Genomic DNA, 20,022 nt, shown 5'->3' on the forward strand with positions numbered 1-20,022 from the left:
ATTTAGAAATTGATGGAATGTTTTTTTTGTCATAATCTGTGATTGATCCCATCTCTTCCATTCTATCATAATACCTGAATTTACATAATTTACATAATTTTATAAGAAAATTTCTTATAAGCAATTTCAATTTCTACAGGTCCTTCCATAATTCCTGCGTCAGATACTCCCTCTGCTAAATTATCCATTCTTTCATTTCCTTTATTTATTTCCTATATGTTCCTTAATCCAATGTAGTGAACGTCGAATATTATTGTTCACATGTTTTAGCCAGTTTAGCATATTTTCAATTGTAACTCAGTTGGTTCTTTCATAAATATTAATGCATCTATTATTTTACATTTGTTTTTATCAAATATCTCAAAGACTGAATATAATTCATAATACAAATGTATTTGAATCATACGGCCATTTAATTGTAAGTAAATTATCCATCTATTGGCCAAATTGAGCAGCAACTTGAAAGATTCCTATAACTTACATAACTTTACAATTTACTCACTTAATTTAACTACGATTTATTTACAATTCGGACGTAACAATCACGCAAAGTTTATCAGCCAATGACATCATAAGATATTACCAAATAAACGTTACGACGCCGATTTTCTTTTTAAATAATCTTTACGTAACACATAATATAAAAGAGTACACGATGATCAATAAGACTCTTGTACGCATGAATTGTAGAAACCTCAAAAGGCCGTTCAACTGCACCATTTGACTATTTATTAAAAAAAAAGCACTTAAATATATAACAAAAAAAATATGCACTTCATTAAGGTAGTTGTACTTTTATTTATATACTTAATTTGTAAGTAGATTAAGTTATTTATTTAGAGAAACGTTTCGTCTTATCTCATTGTTTTCTACAACATAAGCATAAAAAAACGTATGTTTATTTATCATTTGTTATAGAAGCTGTAATGTAACATGATTTTTTTTTTGAGTTATGAGATAAATGTACAATTCAGTTTTACGGTTAGGAAATAAAATACTTTTGGTACATGATAATCGTATTATCGTAATGTGTATTTAAAACGAGATTTGTTAAATGTATGGTTTGAAGAAGAAATTTGAGTTATGATATTCGAATCAAATGTATTATCATACAATGTATGATTTCTCATTATCTCATTTCTGATTATTTCATCTACAATTACTAAGGGTAGTTTCTTGATATTTTCTATATTGATAATATGAATGCTATACGAATAGAATAGTATTACAATTACTAGTAAATCTGTAATAGACTAGTTGTCTTCTCCCAAAAAAAAAAATTGAGCAAAATAAAAATACATTCTAAAAAAATAGTACACAAAATTATGATTTGAATGATTTTCCCTCTTCTACAGTCAAGTCTCTTTATTTGTATGCGGTTTCCTAGTCATCGATTTGTCTTGTTTCAAACAGTGCGGTATATTGTCGGAACTGATATTTCATTTTAAATGTATTATTTTCTGTTCCAGAAAAGCGAAACCACATAAATCTCTTATTAATATCATAGAGAGAGATAATAGTAAAAAAATCTATATACTTAATTTCAGTTTACAATAAAAGTATTGTTTTTATCAGTGATGCAACTATACAATTCTATATTTTAATTGTAATTTAAAAATTTGGAATCGTGTAAAAATAACCTTCGAAAAATCTAATTCACAAAAGTCTGTATTTACCATATCAAAGACGTAAAAAATTCTATATTATTATTTTTTCATTTTGAATGTTTTCATATTAAAAATAAGCAATGATTCTTGGTTACTTGGGTACTATGATTTAAAAATTTATTTCGTAAAATCAAACACATAACAATCTCTACGTAATAGCACACATAGTACAAAGACAAATAGCAAATGACTAGTAAAATGAAATCAACGAAAGTTTCTGTTGATAAATATAAAGACAACCGTAAATAATTCTATATTTTTAATTGAAAGTTACAATAAGAAAAATACTGAAATAAGTAGTGAATTTTGGTTTATGACATTGTGTAGAAATGTAATACGCAAATTGCAATAAACAAAAATCTTTAATTTATATAGTACAAAAACAAAAATACATAATTTTATAGATTTTGTTGTTTGTTGTAAGAAAAGAACTGTTTTAATTTGTGAAATAAGTAGTATTTTTGGTATGTTAGCATGGTGTGAAAATATACTTTGCAAAATCTAATACACAAAAATCTTTAACTATTGAGTTGTCCAGAAAGTAATTACTGATTTTTCACAAAAATTAAAAATCAAAACTTATATTTTGATCCATAAACCTTTTTTCATTTTTCAGAATTTATAAGGTTTTTCAGTAAACTTTTCAAGGCAGTTTTCTGTCGACTAAAAATTAAACAATCTTGCAGTTAATGGAATTTTTGAAATCACCAGTTCTAAACGTAGCAAATTGCTTTCCTACAGTTCTTTTAGCAAAAACAACTTTTTTACTTTCCAGTACAAGAAAAGTATCAAAGTCTAAAATGCACTTTGTTTTCTTCCATCTTCAAGAGGATGTAGAACTGACACAAATCAATTGATCAGAATCAATCTTTTTTTCTAAAATATACTTCATAAAATCAAATCAACCTTAGAAAATTTTATATAGTTTTTTTTTTGCAGTTTGCAATAAAAAATAAACCTGTTTTCATTATCAAAAAAAAGCTGTGATTTTATTAGCGACGTATGTAAATATACCTAAGCAAATCGACGAAAGTAAGTAATGAATATACTAAACAAGACTGCGTACTAGTAGTTGACTTATTGACTCGAAGGTTTTTCTTCATCCCGAAGAAAGAATGATAATTGGTAAAAAGAACTGGTTATGACGTGGTGGGCGCAGTTCGAATGCGTTCCATGGTGAAACATGAAATGCGTAAAACTGTAATTGCATAACGTCGTCAGCGTAATCTCTCGAGAAAACAAGCAGAGAGATAACGGGATGAGAATCCAAAAATCACAAATTCGGGATAAACGAAAGCAAAAAAAAAAAGTGAACATGATGTATGTGTTCGAAAGCGCGGTTGTTACGAATTTGCGCGTCGACGTGACGCGTTAAAACGCGCGCTTCGTACAGTTTTTTAGTTAGTCCTCGAGTGTGGTTCAAGTCAAGATGTTGTCCGTACCAAGGAATAAGGTATTAACCATTAAATCAAACATACAAAATCTATTCAATCTACAAAAACCAAATGAAATACATCTAATTAATGTAATAACAACAGTTAAACATTTGTCGAACTTGATTTAACAATATGGTTATATTTGTTGTTTATAAGTATTGGTGGATTTTGAAAAGATTTTGAATCAACTAAAAATAAATCCTCGATAATCTAATATTAGGAATTTAAACGTGTTGCGTCCAATTATTTTTTACATTCGAATAACGTAGAATTGAAGAGCATGTTAAAAATGAGCCACGTGTTTTCACACGCACGACGCGTTTTTAATCTACATAGTGAGTGAGAGTCCAGATATTTTTACGTTGACCTTGGTTAAAAGGCTGCTAAACTTCCTGGTAGATTTATTTAAATAATGCCGCGCTCTCGCACATCACGCCATTTAACATTCGATTCAATCACTCACAATCAAACCAAACTGGTTATTCAATCATTGAACAATCGAAACTTCAATGAAATTATTCCTAACCATATGATGAATATATATATAAATAACTTAATGTTAGCATCACAAAAACTTATTTTCATATTTTGATTTGTATACATTTTATGTTTAAATTATGAACAACAATAGTAATTCTATTAGGAACACAAAATATTCTTACAGTTATTCTCAAATTTAGAAACTTTTATCTTTTCATTCATAATTAAAAAGAAATTTCATCAGACAAACTTTTTTGATTAATTCTTATTAATTTTTCCGTTTTTGCAACAAACAAGAATTTTACATTTTCTAAATTCAAACATGTTATATAAAATCATTTAATGATATTAATATTAACTAAAATTTTAAAACCTGTTTTATCTAAATTTACTTTGAAAAAGTCATTTTTATTACTATACAATTTCTCTTTTAACAATCTACAGATTTTATGCAAAGAAGTGTTGAAAATAATCTATTGAATAAACTATCTTTTGTGCACGTTAAATTCAATTATTACTTGCTATATTATAATCAGTTTAGTTGATATAAGCAATTGGCAGAAGTATTAAGGTCATTTCAATTCATCCAATGAAGATGTGCGTATTCATAGAAACGCCTTGGACGTTCTCAAAAAAAAAAACAGAATATCGCAAATAATTTTATTTTAAAAATATAATTTCTCCCACATATCTTTTTTTTCTCTACTATTATATAAGTATAAAAGATCAATACTTATGTTACTTCAAATTTGGTACAAGTTTCGTTTTTGAATCATTAAGTGATCTAGATTTAAAAAATATCTATTTTTGACTTAGATACAAATAGACAAAATGTGCATTTATAACAAAACCTTTATAATATTAAAAGTTTTACTAAAGTATTTTTTAAGATAAAATAATTGAATTTAAAGATTAAAATATCCTTGTGTAAGATAATTCAATTTCTTTAATTCTATAATAATAGAAATATTGAAAATATATAAAAAAAAACTAAATCACTTTCATATTTGAATCAAATTTAGATAGGTGTGTTCAAACAATATTCGGTAGAATCCAAATTCAAAATCACTTATGAGATTAGAAACTAATAGAAAGCGATTTTTAGAAAACCTAACCTAAATTTACTGGGAGACTCTTAACATACAGATAATTATTAACATTTATTTTTAAAGTTTAAATTTAAATAACTATATAAAACTAAATCTGTGAACTCATTCATCATTTTGGATTCATTTTGAATTTATTATAAGATAAATCTTATATAACGTTGATTCTTATATAAATGATTCAAGTCTGGTTACACCATAATACACATACGAAAAGATCACGACATCTACGAGAAATTGACCGTGACATTGACATTAAACGGTCAAATTTGGAATCGGACAATCACTTTGAGTTTTACATATCGCACGTTATCGGACACCCAGAGATATTGCAACTAAATCATCATCCTCATTTCGCAACGAGCGATTATGATTATGCAACGAGATCCGTCCTTGTTTTTCCACGCACCACGCGAAGCAATCTCTCTGGTTGGTAATAGTAAAATCAGCAAAACAAAACAACAATAAACAATTTCAGTTCAATTGACGACACTAAATTAGATTAGAAGCGCAGTTGCATAGTTGCACAGTTTATATTGAATAACAAGTTTTTATTGATTTTAATCATTATATTTTAAATAATTAAGTAATAACCAAAATATACTAGAAATATAAAACACATTTGTTGCTTCTGTTATGTATGAAATAATAAGTTTTATAGTTTACAATAAAAAAAAGATAATATTTTCAACAAAGTTTTGAATATTTTGGCTATTAATAGAATAGAAAAGTTTCAAAAAAAACTAATACCAAATTTATAAAAAAAAATATTAATAAATTAATTAGAAGAAAGGTTAGAAACAATTGAATATTTGAGAGTTCTTGGCAAATACAAAATGTAGTGAATATTGACGTTTTGTAGACGTGTTAATTAAGAACAAATTTGATTTTGGTGTCAATAGCTGGAAAGTTTTGTAAGCCGATAACTGTGAAAAAGAGATTACACGTTACATAAGTTCGGTATCATTAGATAAGCATAAAAAGAACATGATCTCTTTTTATGTAATATTTTCGTTGGCGCTAAATGATAAGAGCGACGCGGGGAAAATTACACTACGATTACGCTTTCTTATATATTTTCTCTTACCAAATCGCTATGATAAATCAGGAGATTCCTTTGACCTTCGCCGAAATCCTACAACATTTGCTCGGAAACTCAGCTGATGCGGCACGTTATCAACAACAAACAATTAAAAAAAAAACGTACTCGCGTAACCTTGCCAACGAATGACTTGATAAACGGAATTTAAATTCGATTTGTGTTCGGGTTAATTAACATTCGGTCGCGAAACGAACAATAAAGGTCAGGATTTAATAAGAAAAAAATTATTAATAATTTCCTGTTTTCGATTCCTTCAGGCTCTCCCAATCGTAAATGCTTTACGCAGATATTCCTCGAACGTAGCGCCGACTACGAAACTCTTCATCAACGGAGAATTCAAAGACTCAAAGGCCACACAATGGGTGGATCTGCACAACCCGGCCACCAACGAGGTCGTAACCAAGGTGCCGGTGTCCACTCAGGCTGAGATGGAATCCGCGGTGGAGTCCTGCAAGGAAGCTTACAAGACCTGGAAGCAGACCTCCGTCCTCACCAGGCAGCAGCTTATGCTCAAGTTGCAAGCCGTGATCAGGAGGGACATCAAGAAGATCGCTGCTAACATCACCACCGAGCAAGGCAAAACCTTGGCCGATGCCGAAGGAGACGTCATGAGGGGATTGCGTGAGTGATTTAAAGTTTGGATGACTTTGGCAGATTATTAATGTATTCTATTTCATGTTTTCAGAGGTGGTCGAACACGCTTGCTCTGCCGGTACCTTGCTCCAAGGTGAATCTCTGCAGAACATCGCCAGGGACATGGACATCGTCTCGTACAAGCTTCCTCTTGGTGTCACCGCTGGTATCTGCCCATTCAACTTCCCAGCTATGATCCCACTTTGGATGTTCCCAATGGCTTTGATTGCCGGTAACACGATGGTCGTCAAACCTTCCGAACGTGATCCAGGTGCGACCATGATGCTCATGGAACTCATGCAAGAAGTTGGATGCCCACCAGGCGTTGTCAATGTAAGATATACATAAATAATTGAATACATATTCCTCAGAATATTAATTTTGTAATTAAGTTATTACTTGCTTTCCACATGACATAATTAAATAATGAATACTAGGAGAAATACTTTTGAAAGATATTTTGTATTCTAAAAGTAATTGCAACGTTTCAAACGATAATAGGAATATTTTGTATGCAGTTAGTAATATTTATATATGTTTTAGGTAATTCACGGTACCCACGATTCCGTAAACTTCATCTGCGACAACAAAGACATCAAGGCTATCAGTTTCGTCGGCTCTGATAGGGCTGGACAACACATCTACGAAAGGGGAGCTGCCAACGGAAAGCGTATCCAATCCAACTTGGGAGCTAAGAACCACGCAGTCGTTCTTCCCGATGCCAACAAGGAAGCCACCATTGAGCAATTGGCCGGTGCCGCCTTCGGAGCTGCCGGACAAAGATGCATGGCTTTGAGCGTGGCCATCCTCGTCGGAGAGGCCAGGGACTGGATCCCAGACATCGCCGCCAGGGCCAAGCAATTGAAGGTCAACGCCGGTCACGAGCCAGGAACGGATGTAGGCCCAGTGATCTCCCCGCAAGCCAAGCAGAGGATCCACGACCTCATCGAAGCCGGCATCAAGCAGGGAGCTAAGTGCGTCCTCGACGGCCGTAACGTCAAGGTCGACAAATACCCGAACGGCAACTTCGTCGGACCAACCCTCATCACCGAAGTCCAAACCCACCACGAATGCTACAAGGAGGAGATCTTCGGCCCGGTCCTCTGCGTCATGACCGCCGACACCCTCGAGCAAGCCATGGAAATCGTCAACGCTAATCCCTATGGCAACGGTACTGCCATCTTCACCAGCAACGGATCCCACGCCCGTCAATTCGTCAACGAGATCGACGTCGGTCAAGTTGGCGTGAACGTGCCCATCCCCGTGCCACTCCCGATGTTCAGCTTCACCGGATCCAGGGGAAGCTTCTTGGGCGACCAACACTTCTACGGCAAGCAAGGCCTCAACTTCTACACTCAAACCAAGACCATCACATCGTTGTGGCGCAAGGGCAAGGCGGAAGCTAAGCCATCCGTGTCCATGCCTGTGCACAACTAAATTATGATCAAAATGAATAAAACAAAACCAATTACCAATTCTTTAAGCGCGATAGCAGTTCCTTTGTTTTCTAAGGGACCGGACGCATCGCATATGTCTGTGTTACAAAAGTATTTTCTGTCTGATGGAGGATATTATTGATATTTTTTTTTTAATTATTAAAAATGTGTATGTTACATGTTATGTATTAAAATATGTAAATCTCAAGATTACTTTTTATTCTTTCTCTGATTTCCCGACAAACTCATTAACAATAACGTTTTTACCGTTATCAATATTAATTACGGATATCCTATTATGTATGTGCTACAATTACAAGCGTTCAATATCGCGTTACTTGACAAGAACGATGAACTTACAAAATCTAGATCATAAAAAATACATTTATACAAATCACATTTCAATTGAAATAACTATAAATAAATAAAATGTAAGGTTTAATACTTAGAAAAAAAACTAAAATTATTAAAAAAAAATTGTTATATCATAAATGACATTATAAAAGGAATTGAAATTTATCGACTAATATGAAGCTTGAGATTGAAACGAAATAGTATAAATTATAGAAATAGCAGAAAGTGGTAGAAAGAGCAAAAATTCTCGAAAGTAGTACAAATAACAGAAATAGTATAAATAGCAGGATGTATTGGAATTAGCAGAATTCCGTTGATTACAGTATTAGATCAGTGAATTTCAACTGGTGTGCCGTGAGAGAATCTTAAGTGTACCGCCAAATTTCTTAAAGATCATTAATTAAAATATTATCATAATTGTGTCTTAAAATAATAAAAATTTAAAAACTATATATAAGATTCAGATTTTTTAATAATAATGATACATCTAAAGAAAAATATAAAATAAGAATGAAATTTAAGAAACGTTTTATGATAGTAATAACTTAATCATTAAAATTTCTTATTTAAATAAGATTTAAAACGCGCAGAAAGGGGAACGGCATTGGCGACGACGACAAGAAGAGAAATAAAAAGCAGCAATAATAACAACAACAACAAAGAGAAGATTTCATTTCATTTCGAGAATGCCATTGCGCCACTTAAACACCGTGAAATTGGTCATTCGATGTGCACAAAACACTTTTTACTTTTATATAAATGCTATTTCTCGTTTTTCTTCTTTTTTGGTTTTGGCGTTTTTTTACGTTTGTCGCTAATATTGTTCCATTGCACGCGAACGCAACTTCCGTGATTTCTCTTATTATTGTTCTACCGCACTTTAAATGTCGAACCGAAATGCTTCGACGTTAAATTGGGATGAGCAATTATCTTTCTAGGTCACACTTCGGTCTTTCTTGTCCATCGAGAGAAATATTGTTCGTTTGCTGTTTGAATTTCTTGCTGGTCTTCGCCACTTCGTTATTAGTTTTCTAAGGCATACGAATCGCAGTTTACTTACTTTCGTTCTGTTCTAACCCACATTTATTTAAGTCTTTGGATAATTCTTATAAAAGGAAATAACTTGTACAACTATTTCGGATTTCTATAAATATTGCATACTATCATTACATTACAAGTCTAATTTTGATTAAATATTGATTAATATCTTATAACTTAATAATCAATAAGATGATTTGGTTAGCAAAATGTACTTTTTTACTTTGCTGATTAGGGCATTTACAAAAATGACAATAAAATATCTTAGTAAATATTTCATTTTCCAAATCAATTTAACCCTTTCCAGCCGAAATTTATTTAAAAAAAAAAATGTTTTATTCAAATCTGTATAAAAGTACTTACTTAATCATAAAAAAAATTCTTACCTGTTTTTTTTCAATATTCAATAAAAATTAACAATTAACATTAGTTGCATCCAGCAGTTTTAATCGTCGAAAGACATTAAAATTGTATTTAAGAATTAATGATTCCAATTGGAATCACTGTGCTGGAAAGGGTTAATAAGTATAAAGAAAGACTTTAACTTAAGTAATGTAAAAACAATATTGATTCATTTTTTCCAAATATTATATATATTTTTATGTTTTTTCCTATAGAAAAAGATCAATTCTAGTTGTATTTTTTATTGTGTGCATGTGTTTGATGTAAAGTTATTTGTTTAAATGAGAATGCGCTCGTTTTGAAGCTGCAAATGAAATATGGTAACAGTAAACAGTAAACAATATCTGAAATTTCGCATCTAACAATAATTACGATTTATCTGGAGGAAACCGTTACGGATACAGCAATATCGTGAACCATTTAAGGAAGAATGAGAAATAAGGTGTTCGCGGCGACGCACTTATCTGATGCATTTCCACCACGAAGCAGCTCTTCCTAGTTGTAAATCAAAAGCACGCCCGAGTCCGAGGCAAATGTGCATCGCGTTATTTTCTTCCTCTTCATCTTTCTGTGCAACATTCGTACACAGAGAGAGAGAGAATCGTGATCGTGAACCCAGAGAGATGATGGATTTCGTGGATCGAACTCGATCCTCTGGGCTACTTGTCCAGGCACGCGCCGCCTCTCAACTCGACCGTGAAAAACACGTGCACTGACACGGGGTTATTTGGATATTCCGCGCGGAGCGACAATGGAAATGGACGAGAAATTAAAACAAAACAAACAACAAAAAACGTGGAAAACGAAAATAAATGAAGACAAAGGAGAGAAGAAAACGCGGAGAAAGGCTTTCTACGCGGTTCGTGCGGAATCCGAGCGTGGAGGAGAGAAGATGAGTTTGCTGAGAGAGGTGCAAGGAGGAGTGTTCCACGGGAGTGGGGCATGGAACCTGTACACTACATTAAGAGCATGGCATCAATTCACAAATCATTCCAAGTTCCATCCTCGGTTGTACAAGTGCCCAGGATGTTGATGGTAATTGCAACTATGATGATCGTCGGCGGAGCGGCGGCGTTCACCAGGTCTTACGATCTGGAGGTACCGGGATCGCATCCCATTCGGATTATCGAAGCGGATCCGATGTGGGATGAGCCCAAGAATACGGAGGTCAGGGGTGATAGAGTCTTCAGGACGGAGGTGGAGCACAGGACGTTGCAACCGAATACTAAAAAGAAATTGGACCGCATGGATAAGGATGAAGCGCAGGACGAAGAGGATAATTCGCATAGACTGAAGGATTTCCTTAATAGTTATGCGGAGAAGTTCAAGAAGCAGCAGCATCATCAGCAGGACGAAGTTCATATGAAGGATGTCGAGGAGGGAAAGGACAAGTCGAAAGCGTGGAATATGCTGAATTATGAGAAACACAACCATCCCTACGATGATAAGAGAGGTTGGGTGAGCATGGACGCAGTCCCCTGGTCTGTCAGCAAAATCTCCAAGTGGCATCAAAACGATAAACCGACGCAAGACAACGATAGGTTCTACAGCAACGATTACCCCGACTACCCCAAACGTCCGAAACCCCAGTACTTCCAAGACCAAGAAGACGTCGAAGTCGAAAGTCCTAAACCCTTGTTCGCCAGACCATCAGCCATCTACAACCAAAAAGTTCACGTTCATCCCATAATCAATATCCCGAACAGGAATCCCCAGCAACAACAGCAACATCATCACGATTGCAACAAACATACGGACATCATCACCGACGGCGAAGCTCCGCATTTCCCGGACCACGCCAGCCATCAGGAATACGCGAACAGACGTCGCGGCACCAACGCGGAATTCCTACCGACGCATCCGTTCAACGAAGACGGTGAGTGGGTTTTATTATCGACGACCAAGGGTTACAAGTACTCGAAGAACAGGCAACGATCCATGCAGTTCGGACCCAACGACAATCACATTGACGCTCATAAATCTGTCAAACTTACAGTGCTGCCGCCGCTTAAGAATGGCAAGGTGAACATGACCACTTCGCACGGCGGTCTTCTGCAGGTCGAGTCGACGTTCCAAACGGTGGAGGAGGCGCAAAAGGCGCACGCCAAACGACAGCGCATCAAGACCAGAAATCCGATTAGGACCAAGTACCAGATGAAACCTCTGCCGTTGAAAATCAAGCCGACAGTCGCGACACCAGCTCACTACCAGCTCCCTTACCAGCTGCAGCAAGGCGTCAAAGACAACAATCCGGATACGGCTTCCGTTTTGGCTGCGGTCGGAGCAGGAATGATTCCTGCTGGTATGGCCTTGTTGGTTCCCATGGCGATGAGCGGAAGAAAGCGCAGGGATCTGAGATTCGTCACTTCCAGCCCGTACGTCGATCAAATCGAGATCACTCTTCCGAGAAGCTTCTAACAGCATCATCATTCGCATGCAAACATCTTTCCGATCTCCCTCATCGTTCATCTGTACTCCTCCGTACATTACATTTAATTTATTGCTGAAACGTTTATTTAAGTGCTTATTTTACTTATAATAAGTTATTATACTTTGTTAACTTTTGCCTCGAATAGTATTACAAGAACTTGTATAAACTGTTCAAATAAAATGTATTACATTAATTTCATTTTTTTAATGTTTTAATTACAGTTATTAATCAATGTGTTTAAAAAAAACTGACTAAAAACTAAGTCTAAGAAATTTTATGAAAAAAAAATCTGGAACCGTGAAAACCTAGAAAATCCTGCAAAATAATAAATGCACATATTTTTCTAAAGATCAAAGTTGCATTGTTAATATAGGTTCAATTACTTTTGTTACAACAAAAAAATGACATTTCAGAAAAGTCTTACAACGAAGATTTTTTTAAGTGAGTTTTAACATCCCCTAGATTATAATTTGCTATTTAAGGTAAGTAAATATTAGATTATTTGAATGCGTTGCAAATGTAAATTGTGGATATTAACGACATACATTTATTATACTCTAATCCAGAGAATTAAAAAAAATAGTTTTTAACAGATATAGTTACTGATTTCAATATTTAATGATATCTTAATTATATACTAAATTTGGATCGACTCTTTAAAGTTCCAAATTTCTTAAGAAATGCTTCAATTTTTAATTAAACATTTATTAGACTTTAATCGTTTATGCAACCAAAGTTGATTGCATTTGTTATTATATTAGTTTTTTTTTATTAACGTAGGTTATCCGCCATAATAATACAACAATATGAAAGTATGTTTCATTAATTCTAATTTAGTTTATTTAATTAATTTGCTTACAAATATATATTTTTTTTTCTCTAAGTTAATTTGATTTTCACTAATTTCAAATAAATGAAACTAAAAGTTACTAATTTTCAGAATTCTTTAAAAATATTTGAAAGCATTTTTTTTATTTATTTAATGAAATACATAAAACGTTATCAAATTTAAAAATAATAGTTTATAAAGAAAACAATTAAAACTAATCTAGTTCATCTACTTAATTTTATACGTTACAAATGTATGTTTATTGTTAATTAAAACATTTAGATAAAAACACAATTCGAATTTCCCAAAGAAAACATATGAACGATATTAATATACCACAAAAGTAGATGAATATAGTAGATTTTAGATGTTCAAAGCGTAATGCAATATGATCATCAGGTTTATTTTGTCTTTCAATTTTCTTATATGTATCATCCCACTTGAACTGAAGACCATTCTCGTACAAACGAATTGTAGCTTCGTCGATTCTCTCTTTGTATGGCGATCCTTTATCCAAATACAATGTTAGGAACGCAGTTATAATCGTTGGTAACCTGAAAGCCTTCTTTTGATTCTTCATATTGTATAGCACTTTCCTACTATCTTTCAGCATTGCAAAATCCTGTAATTCCACAACCCTATCCAAACAGAAATCCAATTTTGAGCACGTGATATAATTATTAAACAGTTTCATATTGTTGCCTGTATCGTTTCCTTCAAAATAGAACTTAAGGAAATATGAGCCACCAAAGCGAATCTGTGAGTCGAGCATTTCGTCGACGTTGGAGATTTGAGTCTCGTAACTTGGTTTGCTCAGGATCGAGACCATAAAACTTTCGAACGTTCTGATCACCAGGAAGCTGAATAACGTCCAAGTCATGAATATTGTTCTTAATTTGATACCAGTTGGTTGTTTCACTACAGTTTGGAAAAATATTCCGTACAAGTAGATATACCTTCTCAGAAAAACTTTACTATCGTCCAAAGCTACCCAAAGGGCAGATAGCAGCAAGAAAAGGAAAAGCAAGCAGACCCAAATGCGCCAGTTGAAAATGTAAAAGATATTCCTCCAAAGTTCGAGAGGTTTCGCCAATGGCACAAAGAACGCCATATGTGTGACGCAATGAGGAGTAGTGCAATCGAAATCCTGACAAAACCTCTTGAAGCTGCTAATATATCCGAAAACGACGTCGCATTTCTTATCGAATAAATCTCCTAGCATATACAGGTAAGTGCCATTATCGTAGTCTAAACCTGGCCCAGGATAATCGTACGGTAAATAGTTGATTTTCATCTTCAACTGATTCATGATACCTTCAAACATCATCTTCTCTATACCCTTCTCATCAGTATAAGCTGAATGATGAAACATGTACGTTCTCATCTCACAATTAGGATAATACTTAACTTTGCCTTCTTCAAATAAAATAAAATTATCCATTTCAAAATCAACGCAGTGACTCAACAAAATCATATTTGATCCAGAACAATTACCTTGTGATAAAGGGTAATAAGTGTACACGTTCAAATCACCATCAATCAGCAAAACGTTGATTGCGTAATACTTCCAGAGTACTCTGAAAACGCTTTCTTTACCTGCAATTCCTTTATAGACGATGAGAACTCTTGCATTTGCGTTGTAATTAACAGTGCGATAAATTAGCTCAAAAAATATCTCCAAATCAATTATTCCTCTGACCATTATTAAGTATACGAAGAATCTTTGGATCGGCTGTATTTCACGTAAGTCACTTTCCAAATCGATTAATTGCGTTGGTACCGAAAATTGGAAGACAGTCTCATCCGCATATGCATGCAGGATGGATTGGTCATCGGTTATCATTTTGTTGATGCATTCGTGAATAGAACTATTATTGAAATCCAAATCAAAATTAAACAACATAGTTGTTTTTACTGTGAAGTAGGAAACGCGTTTTTACAGAGTTTTGATTATTGAATGAGGTATTTATGCGGAAACGACGTTTATAACTTTTATAATGTCGTTACACTTTTATAGCTTTTTCAATTACCCAATGATTTATTCATTTATGAGACAATCAATTACAGCAATTTGTTTCCATTACGCGGTGAAACCTTTGTGGTCTCGGAAATAAATTATCAATTTGCAAACTTTTGATTTATAAATCTTTATACGAGAGAATGAGATGCATATGCATTGACACAGTTCTGATTTAAGCTGAAACTTGTTTGTTTTAGTGAAAACTTTAGAACTTTGAAAACAGTGTAAATGAGCAGCGTTAATTGCATTAGTTCGAGAAAGCAAAGTAATGAATCTATTTACTTGTAGTTTTTTTAAATTCTTCTCAAGCCTTTTAATAAATAGAATATAATAAATTCTACCTATTTATAATTTACATAATTTTTTTTTTACAAAAAATATAATTGAAATTAGTTTATTTTAGAAAAAAAATCATTAATGTGATATTATCATAAATTGACAAAATATTGAACAAAATAATTTGTCATGCTTTGCATATTTTCTAGTTAAAAAATATTGAAATTACGAGATTTTCGGACTTAAGTAAATAGCAAGTATATTTAGTAACTGAAGATATTTTATTAAATACACGCATTAGATATTACAACAGATTTATTTTGAATTTTAGTGCAAATAATACATTTAATATTATTTATTTCTACGAATCATCATAAATTTTATCTCCCAGAAAAAGCACAAGATGGACATGAAAATTCCAAGTGCGTAAATTCCGATGGTAGATTTCAAGTGTTCCAAGCCTAATGCTATAGCCTCGTTATGTTCCTCTTCCACGTTTGCGTGAGTGTTCTTGTCCCATTTTAATTGCAAGCCGTTCTCGTACAAACGAATGATAGCCTCATTGATCCTATCTTTATACGGTGATCCTTTGTCCAAGATGAGGCTTGGAAATACCGTTATCGTCGTCGGTAATTCATAAGCTTTCTGTTTTTTGCTGTCCATAACGTGATGCACCATCCTAGTATCTTCGAGCAGAGCGAAATCTCTATCATCCACAACTTTATCGAAACACGTATATGTTTTATTGCACTGTACAAAATTATCGTACAACTGCACGTTCTGCTCGGAGTCTGTTAAGGAGAAGTAGAACTTGAGGAAGACGAAACCGCCGAAATTCAAATCGGACATCAACAGTTCGTCCACGTTGGTAATTTGCGTATCGTACCTAGATTTGTTCAGGAAAGAAGTCATGACGCTTTCAAAGCCCTTGATGATTAAGAAACAGAAAAACGTCCAAGTCAGGAATAGGATTCTTAATTTAAAGTTGGTAGGTTGTCTGGGAACGGAATGAAAAAATATCCCGAACAAATACAAGCATCTGTTGATAAATGATTCACTTCTATCGAAACCCATCCAAATTACGGACATCAACGCAAAAGCGAAGAAAATATATAGCCAAACGTGCCAACTGAATATGCTGAAGATGTTCCTCCAAATCTCCGAGGGCAGAGCGATCGGAACGAAGAAGGCAATATGCGAGACGCTATCCGGAATAGAGCAATCGAAATCCATGCAGAATCTTTTATAACTTGAGATGAACCCAAAGACCAAATCGCATTTCTTCTTGAACAAATCACCTAGCATGTATTGGTACGTACCATTGTTCTGATCATCTAGACCCGCATCAGGGTAATCCGAATGTAAAAAGTTAATCTTCATTTTTAACTGTTCCATTGCTCCATGGAACATAGAAACTTCGATACCGTTGCGTGTTGTGTAATGCGTCACGATACTCATGTGAGTGTTCATCGTGCAGTTGGGAAAATACTTAACGTTACCTTCTTTGAATAGCTCGAATTGACCCATATGGAAATCTTCGCATTTAGACAAAAACTCAATCTGCGATACGGAACAGTTTCCTCTTGACAAAGGATAGTAGGTGTATACATTCAAATACTCGTCGATCAACAAAACGTTGATTGCGTAATACTTCCAAAGCACTTCGAAAACGTCTTCCAGCCTCGCGCTTCCTTTGTAAACTAGAAGAACTTTAGATTGAGAATTGTAGTTGACGGTGCGATAAATCAACCCAAAGAACATTTCCAAATCGATGATAGTTTTAATAACAATAAGATAAACGAAGAATCTCTGCATTGGTTGTATGCTCTTCAAATCCTTCTGCAAATCTATGAATTGCATTGGTATGGATAGTCCAAGAAAAGCGTCTGTTGAATACGCATGCAGAATTGTATCGTTTTCGTAAAGCATCTTTCGGATGCATTCTTCAAACTTCTGGTTGCTTCTGGTATCCTCCATATCCGGCAACATCTTGTTGCACGTGCTTTAACTTCGTCCACGAATTGCTTTGTAGACGTGTAGGGTGGAAGTGTCGTTTAGAAAATAATTAGGAAAGTTTTGCTTCCGACTGCGATTGTTATTATTACACTTTTATCGCTTTTTCAATTAGTGCATTATTTATTCAAAACTTTTGTAAACGATCAATTAGCGCTTTGCGAACAATCCATTAGTATCAATTAATGAAAATAATATATCGGTTTACTTCTTTAATCTCTATTCGAATCCTTAAATTATGTACATTTAGTAAAATAGTTTGAAAAAGTACAGTTATAAGAACTTCATCTTAACGAATTTTATTATAATAAATGAAGACAGTAACCACTTACCTCCAATTCTAATAATTGCACGAAGCTAAAAAAGAAACGTGAAAACTGTATAAAATATTCAATTAAGATATTAACACTAGATAGAATACCGAGAAACGTAGCCAATATTGAATAACATTAACTAGAATAGATGTGACTGAAATATGTATCAGATTTATACGTTGCATATAAATTGATCGTCAACGTGCAAAGATTTTGGATGAAGTTAGGTATTGCTTGTAATGGAAATAATAAGGCGAACAATTTGTGGATTAAAATATATTTCGTACACAGAAATAAAAAATAAATAATATGTATAATATATAAAATAAGATTATAAAATGTAAGAATTATTAGCTAAAGCACAGAGAAAATAAACACAGTAATAATTATATTAATATATATATATGTATGTATATCTTTAGCGTCCTAGGATAATCCACTAAAAAAAATATCTCTTGTGTTTAACATTTATATATATATATAAATAATAGAAACGAAAAGTTAACATTTCTCCTCATTTGCAAATTTGTGTGTGTCCAAGTAAACGACTACAACTAATCCGGCTAAATGTTACGTAATATATTTATATTTATTTATTTTTCTGCAATATGTTATGTTCTCTCTTTCTCCTGCGACAGCTGCTTCGCGTTTTTCGCCTCTCGTCTCGCACTCATCATCCTCTCTTTTGTTCCTTTCTTTGTTTATTTACAATGTTGCTGCTGCTGTTGCTCGTTTCAGTTTACTCGTTTTCGTTTTTCTTTTATACAGATAAATATATCTATCATAAACGTTATAGTACACAACTTATAGACATCAAAATTCTAGATCCTAGTTAAATATTTTACTCATTTCTTCATTTTTTTTTTGTTCATTTTTCATTTATTACGGTCCGTCCAATTCTCCCCAAAAATCAATCGAATATCGAAAAATATTATCAATTGTACAAAAAATATATATTTTCGCAAAGAACTCTTTATTCAATACATCCAAATATCTCCACTTCTCACTCACTCTCTCTCTCTCTTAATATTTTCTCTTTTTTTTTCTTTCACTAAATTGGTTCAAGTTACAGCCTACTCAGAACAACCCCGTGTTTCCTCTTCATCGTCCACTCGTTATGCTCAGATGTTGAGAAAAAATGGCCGCACCGCATTATATAACAGCCTCTAATAAACATTTAGATTGCAGGGCCGCCAGGTACGAAAGGAAAAAACGAGTGTAATCAATGCATTATTATCAGTTTCTGGCAGCTATACAGTTTTTTTTTTCTTTATTTTTAGAATCTTCGCTTCGAAGGGTGAAAACGAAACAATCATCAATAGGATGTTGGAAATTAGTAGCCAATAATAAACAGTAATAAGAATCTATCGGTGGCCCTGCATAAATATGATTTTTTTTTTTTGGTTTTATTTATATCGTTTTTTTTTTGTAATAACTTCAATCAAACAAAGAATAATAATTATCTTAATGACAAATTGACAACTGATATATGCGTGACATCTACGCATCTAATTGACAGACAGACAGACACACTACAGCCGGTAAATTGCTACAACACAATCCGCGGGCCGAGGTTTCTAGATAACCGAAAGGACGCGATTCCATGCACGAACGAAAACGGAAGAACGAACAAACAAACAAAAATGAACGAACATGGAACGAAACAAAACAAAAACGACAACTCTCCCTTGATCATCGTAACATCGTCATAATCAACACATTACTAACGACAGACAAAGTTAGAGGTCATTCGTTGTTAAAGCCAAGCGGTACACACTGAATGACTAAATCCTTAATTTAACCTCAATATATACTCGTATTAATTAGTGATTACGTAAATAGCTTCAGCTTCTTCGCCTTCCTCACGAATTAATTAATTGTTTTTGTTTCGCTTTAGTTTTCGGCGTTTCTTCTTCGATCGTTTTTCCGTTTCGAAAGTGTGGTTCTTTCTTCTTCATCGATAAAGTTCGCTTCTTCTACTTCTTCTCCGATCCAGCCGCCAAACGAAATACTTTCAATCGAACTTTACACCCAAAAAAAAATATACATGCCACGCCTAGAAAGTACAATACATCCCCTAATGATATTATATAAATCGAGAGCAAAAAAAAAAACAAAAACAAAATACGAACTAATTCCGGTTGGCAAAGCTGTGAAGGAAACAAACTATATATCTTTCTTTCTCTATCTATAATATATATAATATATGTATGTATAAACCAGGCAACGAATAAATTAATTTAAAAAAGTAATAATAACGTAAATATGTAACAACAACGCCGCGCATTCGTAAAACGTGACATGATAAAGTAAAAACACGAAAATTGAACAGAATAACGTATAGACGCTTCGCGAATGAAAGAAACATCGTGTGCCGTATTATTATTTTTTGTTTATATTACTATTACAATAGTGAAGCCGCATATTTTCAATTGCAATTATTACTTCTTCTTCTTCTTCCTTTAGTAGTACTATTTTTAGTTTG

The 20,022-nt window shown here is 33.5% G+C and overlaps 2 protein-coding genes across 2 annotated transcripts; both read left to right on the top strand.

Moving 5' to 3' along the window:
- The first annotated feature begins 3,024 nt into the window (after window positions 1-3,024).
- Window positions 3,025-7,925, top strand: LOC108567171 (probable methylmalonate-semialdehyde dehydrogenase [acylating], mitochondrial). Its single transcript, XM_017927490.1, has 4 exons — window positions 3,025-3,120; window positions 6,049-6,412; window positions 6,477-6,757; window positions 6,968-7,925. The coding sequence occupies exons 1-4, from the start codon at window positions 3,097-3,099 to the stop codon at window positions 7,859-7,861; spliced, it is 1,563 nt and encodes a 520-aa protein (XP_017782979.1). The 5' UTR covers window positions 3,025-3,096; the 3' UTR covers window positions 7,862-7,925.
- Window positions 7,926-10,596: 2,671 nt separating this feature from the next.
- LOC108567110 lies at window positions 10,597-12,136 on the top strand. Its single transcript, XM_017927381.1, has 2 exons — window positions 10,597-11,530; window positions 11,651-12,136. The coding sequence occupies exons 1-2, from the start codon at window positions 10,597-10,599 to the stop codon at window positions 12,070-12,072; spliced, it is 1,356 nt and encodes a 451-aa protein (XP_017782870.1). The 3' UTR covers window positions 12,073-12,136.
- Window positions 12,137-20,022: the final 7,886 nt, after the last annotated feature.

This window comes from Nicrophorus vespilloides, unplaced genomic scaffold (genome assembly GCF_001412225.1).
Source record: "Nicrophorus vespilloides isolate i.1.1-1 unplaced genomic scaffold, Nicve_v1.0, whole genome shotgun sequence".
Lineage (NCBI taxonomy): Eukaryota > Metazoa > Arthropoda > Insecta > Coleoptera > Silphidae > Nicrophorus > Nicrophorus vespilloides.

What these genes read in the sequence shown, in the direction of transcription:
- LOC108567171 (XM_017927490.1), top strand. Translation starts at nt 3,097, where the DNA reads ATGTTGTCCGTACCAAGGAATAAG. An exon ending in AGACGTCATGAGGGGATTGC is followed by an intron (nt 6,413 to 6,476) that starts GTGAGTGATTTA and finishes TCATGTTTTCAG; the next exon opens with AGGTGGTCGAACACGCTTGC. An exon ending in GCCCACCAGGCGTTGTCAAT is followed by an intron (nt 6,758 to 6,967) that starts GTAAGATATACA and finishes TATATGTTTTAG; the next exon opens with GTAATTCACGGTACCCACGA.
- LOC108567110 (XM_017927381.1), top strand. Translation starts at nt 10,597, where the DNA reads ATGGAACCTGTACACTACATTAAGAGCATGGCATCAATTCACAAATCA. An exon ending in GCATCCGTTCAACGAAGACG is followed by an intron (nt 11,531 to 11,650) that starts GTGAGTGGGTTT and finishes TCAAACTTACAG; the next exon opens with TGCTGCCGCCGCTTAAGAAT.